General features: G+C 33.7%; 1 protein-coding gene across 1 annotated transcript in view; it reads left to right on the top strand.

Annotated features, from left to right (window-relative positions):
* The first annotated feature begins 6,984 nt into the window (after window positions 1-6,984).
* The window catches only part of LOC144450610 (sushi, von Willebrand factor type A, EGF and pentraxin domain-containing protein 1-like), a 21,283-nt gene continuing 20,275 nt past the window's right edge, over window positions 6,985-7,992 (top strand). Inside the window, exons 1-3 of the mRNA XM_078141254.1 lie at window positions 6,985-7,006; window positions 7,272-7,412; window positions 7,719-7,868. Of these exons, the coding sequence (XP_077997380.1) occupies window positions 6,985-7,006; window positions 7,272-7,412; window positions 7,719-7,868 (313 nt within the window). The remainder of the gene's footprint in view (window positions 7,007-7,271; window positions 7,413-7,718; window positions 7,869-7,992) is intronic.

The following is a 7,992-nucleotide window of genomic DNA, read 5'->3' on the forward strand; positions in this document are numbered from 1 at the left end:
ATATGTGGTCCTATAATGAATGTAACCATATATATTTCATAAAATTAACATGCATTTCACACGAAAACCCATATGCCCCTGCACTATCGCATATGGTAGATTTTTGGGTTTTGTGTGAAATTCATGTTAATTTTTGCCAACATATATCATTGTGTTCCCCATCATCTGAGCAATTAAAAAATATATGTTGGCAATTTTTATTTCAATATTAAGGGTAATTTTTGCAACAATTTCATAAATGATGTAAAATCATGGTTTTTCTGTATATTGATGGCAAATTAAAATATGTGAACTGTACGATTGCTTTATTTTATTTTTTCAGAGGATGAGTGCATTCTTAAGATCTAGCGTAATTACTGAAAATCACTAATTATGCAAATAACTCATATAGGGCGTCGATTTAATTTTTTTTCATCTAATTGAAGACATTTAGGGTCGTTTGGGCCATGAGAAACAGAATTAAGACTGCCCTTATATATACCTACCAATTACTGTTGTTATTTTTACAATATACATAATGTTCTGACTGTTGCTATGGACATGGTCTTGTTGATAGGCATATTTCATACATGTTTTGATATTTTTTTGGCCTGACTAACCAAAAATGTTGTTATCTTTGTAAAATATACTGGCATTGTTGGCTGTTGCTAAGGCCATATCAATGGAAGTTGACTATAATCACATGGATTCATGGGTTTTCATTGCCTAACCAATGGTTAAGAATAGGGTCTTGGGGCCACATTTTATTTTTAGCCCCCTAAGACTAATTTTGAAGATAAAAATTGCCAACATGTATTTTTTTATATGTGGTCCTATAATGAATGTAACCATATATGTTTCATAAAATTAACATGCATTTCACACGAAAACCCATATGCCCCTGCACGTGTGGGGGCATATGGTAGATTTTTGGGTTTTGTGTGAAATTCATGTTAATTTTTGCCAACATACATCATTGTGTTCCCCATCATCTGAGCAATTAAAAAATATATGTTGGCAATTTTTATTTCAATATTAAGGGTAATTTTTGCAACAATTTCATAAATGATGTAAAATCATGGTTTTTCTGTATATTGATGTCAAATTAAAATATGTGAACTGTACGATTGCTTTATTTTATTTTTTCAGAGGATGAGTGCATTCTTAAGATCGAGCGTAATTACTGAAAATCACTAATTATGCAAATAACTCATATAGGGCGTCGATTTAATTTTTTTTCATCTAACTGAAGACATTTAGGGTCGTTTGGGCCATGAGAAACAGAATTAAGACTGCCCTTATATATACCTACCAATTACTGTTGTTATTTTTACAATATACATAATGTTCTGACTGTTGCTATGGACATGGTCTTGTTGATAGGCATATTTCATACATGTTTTGATATTTTTTTGGCCTGACTAACCAAAAATGTTGTTATCTTTGTAAAATATACTGGCATTGTTGGCTGTTGCTAAGGCCATATCAATGGAAGTTGACTATAATCACATGGATTCATGGGTTTTCATTGCCTAACCAATGGTTAAGAATAGGGTCTTGGGGCCACATTTTATTTTTAGCCCCCTAAGACTAATTTTGAAGATAAAAATTGCCAACATGTATTTTTTTATATGTGGTCCTATAATGAATGTAACCATATATGTTTCATAAAATTAACATGCATTTCACACGAAAACCCATATGCCCCTGCACTATAAGGGCAGTGTACTATTAAGTACATATGCATGTCAATTTGTGATTGCACCTAGCACGATTAGCTTTGATGACCACGTCCAATATTCGAAAAATCATGAATTATAACCAAAACCTTATTTCACAGGTGCCTTATATCACAAAATAATGATTTTCACTTTCGCATTTAACAACAACAACAACAACAACAACAACAACAACAACAACAACATCATCATCATCATCATAACTGTACAGATTAATGTTTACAAACAATGCTACGTAGTTCCGAACATATTACTATAATTCTGATGTCAGAAGTGTAGTAATATTAAATGTATCGTTTTCACATTACTGTAATTTGATGTCACACCCTGGAAATATGAGGGTCTATGTATATAATAACATAGCTAATTTCTTGTCTTGCTCAACACATCGCTTTATAACGTAGCAATCAACAAGTATTGTAATAATATAAGTTAATCTAACGACTTGTGTCACGATGCCGAAACGACACCCACGGCGATACGACGAAGAGGTGATATCGGGTAATAGCCTCATCATTGTCCAGCTGAATAGAAATCTTATTAATACCGTACCCCTGCTACTTTTCATTGGCGTGGTCATAAAACATTGCTCTAGCAGTGCTACATCTCATCATGTTTTTAAAATATATTTTAGGTTTTCCAAGTTCACACAAATTCCCAAAGTGACAATTAGTTTGGTGGTGAAATACATGATATCACAAAAACAATATTTGTACACTAAGAAAGAAAGGAAAAAAACAGCCGAAGCAAGCCGTCATGATTAATGACCTGAAAGGGGGGGGGGGGTACTGAAAAACTGGTTAGTGAAGGGGAGGGAGGGGGTATTCAAAAACAAGGGAGTGAATGGTAGGGGGTACTCAAAATATTTGCTAACACTAAAGTGTATTACACACCTGTATATACACGAGTATGCAAGTTATTTATTAACACAGCTTTTGCTGTTAGAATTTTTCAGTGCATATTGCATATACATAGCCACTAAGAAAATGCATACACATTTGACATAAACATGCAGTTTCTGAAGCCAGTACAGTACACCATAGCAATCTGTAGCACAAATTGATCAAACCGATACTAGTACATTGAGTTCTGTAACATGAAACAATTAAATCATTAAGTGATAAAGAAGTAAGGAATAACCTGGTTAAAGAAATAAACGGCTGAAGCCACACAGGAGGGCAAGGTCTGCTCAAATAGGATCAACTCATCTAGAAAATCACGGTGTAGATTATGTCGGGCAGTGAAAGCAGCTGAAAATCTCTGACAGGTTTCATTGTACAGATGTTTATAACTGGTAAATACTGATTATAAATATTAAATACATGTTGAAAACAAAGCATATGGTAATGTTTAGCTATAACTTTTCATTACACAGATACTAGTACATGGCGTTCTGTTACATGAAATCAACATATAAGTATACAATAATTTTTCATAATTTTATATGGTATGGCATGCAACTGTATTTTGAGAATTTTTCTCAGTGTTAGTATTCTGAATTAAAATTTCAATTGTGATAAGGAGAGGGTATTGTTATCACCTAGACATGTTAAAATAATACCAGATAACACTTTTGTTTTAGTTTTAGTCCTTGAATTTCAAAATTTTCTACGGCCTCAAAGGGAACCCCGTCCTGTACCTACCCACAGACTGCTCCCTTTTATTTTGATTTAAATTTTATGTAGTATTATTACTACGGTACCCCGACATGTTAAAACAGCAGCAGAAAGTATTCTTTTTGTCCTTGAATTTCAAGAATCTCCAGGGACGGGAGGGGAACCCCCCCATACGTACCCCCACTTGCCTCCCTCAAACTTTGTGTCAACTTATACTGCCTAATTTACAGTTTTACTACAGTTTTTTCTATGTATGTATGTATGTATGTATGTATGTATGTATGTATGTATGTATGTATGTATGTATGTATGTATGTATGTGAGTGTGTGTGTATGTACGTGTGTATGTATGTATGTATGTATGTATGTATGTATGTATGTATGTATGTATGTATGTATGTGAGTGTGTGTGTGTCTCAATGGAACACTCAACCTCAATTTGTGTAATGTTTGTAGGATGCCATACATTAAAAGTTATGACTAAATTGGTGTGTGTGTGGGGGGGGGGGAGTTTGGAAATATTTGTGTGTGTGTGTGTGTGTGTGTGTGTGTGTGGGGGGGGGGTTATGAAAAAAATCAAACCAGGCAGGGGATTTACTGCAATTTTTGGGATTTTCAAAGCAATTCCTCCGACCCCCCCCCTCCAGGTCACTGCTCCCTAAATATTAAAAGCTCTTATCAGGCCGTACAGTATGGCAAGCCGACCAGACCAAAATTATCTTTTGGAATATTGAAGATATACGTTTTTTGAATTTATTGATATTAATGTTACGATTGAACCGTATATTTTATACGATTTTAATATATTTTTATCTTATAAATATATTTCATTTTTATGTGTATTGAGTTGAGGAAATCTATTTGATTAGAAAACTAAAATGGCCGAAGAGGCTCATAAATAATCTATTTCAAGAATCTCTGAATTCATTCGATCGTCAATGCTGCCCAGTATACAAAACATTCATCTTGTTTGAGTGTATCGTGTATTCGTTATGGATGCTGTTCATATTATTTAACTCCATCAACAAATCTTCGATTTCAACGAATTTGTTGACGAAATTTTAGTTGTCACCGTTGAGATTGACGTCAGTGAGCACATGGTTCGGAATACAACATTCAATGTCAACAATGCGTCAAAGGAAAAGGACATCTTGAAAGTTCCGAATACAATCCTTCATGATTGTACTCTACCAAATGATAATTGTAGTGCTCTTGTGTGCACTGTACTCAGTTATGACAATGAAATTAAAAAAAATGTTTTGCATTAACTGTAACAAGTACAGATACAGTAAATTCACACGCTAAATATTTTGTTATGAAATATTGGAAATTCGAAGTGTTAACTTTCTCAGAAACATAGACGCTCTGATAACCGAGTAATTGACTGAGAAATGAATGGAATATTTCTGATTTTCAGGTACAATTATACCATGCCATTTTATATGCAAGTTAAGTGGGCTGCTGAGAGGGCGATATTTGGGCATAATGTATACTAAACTTAGAGTCTATATATAGGCCTACAGCCATACAAACACAATGTTGGAAGGGTATATGTGGAAACAAGGTTTAGTATACAAACCAATACACACATGTGTAGATAATGATATCGGTGATAATTATTCATATATCAATGTTTGTTTGTTTGTTTGTTTGTTTGTTTGTTTGTTTGTTTGTTTGTTTGTTTATTTATTTGTTCCTTGGGACACTGTTGTTTAACATGTTTAGGTACTGTTCTCGTACACAGTGTAATCAGTTCGTCGGAAGTTCGTTAGGCTATACAATTATAGGTTTTACAATGTCCTCACAGTCTAATATTTTATAGTGAACTAAAACTCAAGAGTTTGTTTAAAGATATTTTCAGGTTGTTCTTTAGAGCATTTTCATTGACGGTCCACCGTTTTATCTCACTGTAGGCTTATAATACTTCTGACTGACGGTAGAGGAAGATTATGTAAAGGAAAATATGATAATATATATACAAAAATCATAAGTGAAAACATAGATGTTGTAGCTGTAGGTGTAGGCAATGTTAATCTTGTCAGACTTAAGAAACTTGCCATAGCAGAAAACATCTTCATCTTAAACCACATATCGAGCGACATTGCAAGCCTTGCTGACGAAACTATTGATGGTAAGTAGAAAGCGTACACATAATACGTATCGTTTTACAATAATGTATATTTCATTAGTGTCTCACTGGAGAGAACAGTGCTCCATGTAATATTATTAGCAGAGCATTATAGATTTAATTAAAATAGTAAGGGAGTTTCACGCTTCATCATCAGGCGATTGGTAAATTGGTGATCGCTAAACAAAAGCCGAGTAACGACTAATGACATCCATATTATTTTGGTTTATATATATAGATACATACATATATATATATATATATATATATATATATATATATATATATATATAACTCGATGAGTATCAATCTGCTAAGACAGTGCTCTATACCGCAGTGGCAGAGCGCAATATATATATATATATATATATATATATATATATATATATATATATATATATATATATATATATATATATATATATCGTAAAACAACAATTATGTGTATACGTTATATTTGGCATTGTTTTCTTTATTACGAGACAGTCGAAATGTGTGTCTGCCATATACATATATACATTTATTGGGTTAAAATGTGTACAGAAGCCATTTATTACCTGCCGTTAGTAACATGGAGGTACTGAAACTCAAGCTCAAGTTTTGCTTATAATCATGTGAATAGTTTGAGAATTGTATTCTTCTGAATGGCCTACACACATCATATACAGACATATTAAGACAGACACAAACATGCATTCTCATTGCTATCACCTTCGTCATCGTTTGTGGCCAGGAATGAGAAGAACGCCTACAGCGGCTGATCTTTCAGTCTACTTATAGTACAGCTCGAAATTTTGTTCGCAGGAATACAGCAAAAAATGAAATTATACACTTTCATATCAATGTGTGCTTGTCTTAATTTTACTGAATGTGGGCCACAGTTATAGTAAAATAAACAATCATGATTTACTGCATAATTCAAAATCTGTAATACATAGAAACTTTGTCTTGGTGCAATCACGCATTTAAAATTTAGAAAGGTGGCCAATTTACATAAATTTGCATGCAATTTCCATTATATACATTTTTGCACACGCAATTAAATATCATATGTAAGGCCAGAAAAAATAAAAAAATCACATTGGATAGGTAGGTCGATTTTATTTTTCACAATGCTTGACAAGGATGTAATAACAAACCATATATAATGATAGCAAAACATTTTAGGTTGAGTTTATATAGAACTTATTCAGTCATTTTGATTTTATCTCTTGCAATTTGTCTGCATAGCAATCGATTTCCATCAGTTCTACAGTTAGGAAATGTACACAATTTACGGTTAAACAAATATTGTAGCTCCTCTCACCCTCTCCACTCGAAAAATGTTAAGCCCCGCCAAATGAAACTCAAGCATTATTTTAGCCACCCCTTCTGTCACCTATTCTACAGTGGAGATCTGTGTAGATTTAACATTATATGGTACAATGATGCATTAAAATAACAGTGATAGCCAACTACAATAATGTCGCATGTCATTTTGTCATTGACTATATATGGGACTACTTTGCAAGAGTAATTACGCATGTGGTTCCTACAAATCCAAAGTGATTATACTAAAATATTTCTTTCTATATTCAAACAAAAATTATTTGTAGGAGGAAGTTTCACTTGAGTAAAACGCTTATATGCTCAACCTGTGCAATTTTATGTACATTTACTGAGGTTGTGTGTAAGATATAGATGATGGAGCAGATAAGAAGCAAAACGGAGAGGGTCAAAAAATACCATAAATAGAAAAAAAAAAACATTTGGAAACTACTATATGTAGCTAGACTCTATTATATTTCAGTGTGATTTTCTCTCGAATAGATTCCTCAACGCTGGAAATATTTCCAGGAAATGCTGCATGTGATTGTGATTCCAAATCTACTTGTGCCTGTGGTACTAGAAGTGGGGAGTATATGTGTGCATGTAATCCTGGTCAGATAATAGTCACTAGTGGATGTGAAGGTAAGAAAAAATTCGAAACTCGGCTTCCCTTTGTAATTTTGACATTTATACTTGCTTACAAAATGTATCGCTAAGTTTCCTCCCACAGTTTGACCCCAAGAGAGAGAGAGAGAGAGAGAGAGAGAGAGAGAGAGAGAGAGAGAGAGAGAGAGAGAGAGAGAGAGAGAGAGAGAGAGAGAGAGAGAGAGAGAGAGAGAGTGTGTCACTTGCATGCGCATGGATTTATGTATGCCATTGTATTTTGTTATTGCTTTAAGGTATTATTGAAAATGTTTAGTTCCTCTTCATTTACATTCATTCAAACAGCATGTCCACTTCATGCCTATAGTGAAGTTTATGATGCAGTCGAGTGTACAGCATGCCCTGATAAATCCGAAACAGCTGACACAGGAAGCACGTCCAGGGATCAATGTGAATGTATAGCTGGCTACGTAATAGTTGACTCGGAATGTTTAGGTAAGCTAATCTTATGGATATTTCATATTAATTTCAAATAAGATAGAGGATAGATGCAAGACCCAAGATACGAGGGAACTTTATTAGCTCTGTTCAGAGAAGTTATTTGTGGTTGCAAAAGAAT

The sequence above is a fragment of the Glandiceps talaboti genome, chromosome 20 (genome assembly GCF_964340395.1).
Source record: "Glandiceps talaboti chromosome 20, keGlaTala1.1, whole genome shotgun sequence".
NCBI classification, from domain to species: domain Eukaryota; kingdom Metazoa; phylum Hemichordata; class Enteropneusta; family Spengelidae; genus Glandiceps; species Glandiceps talaboti.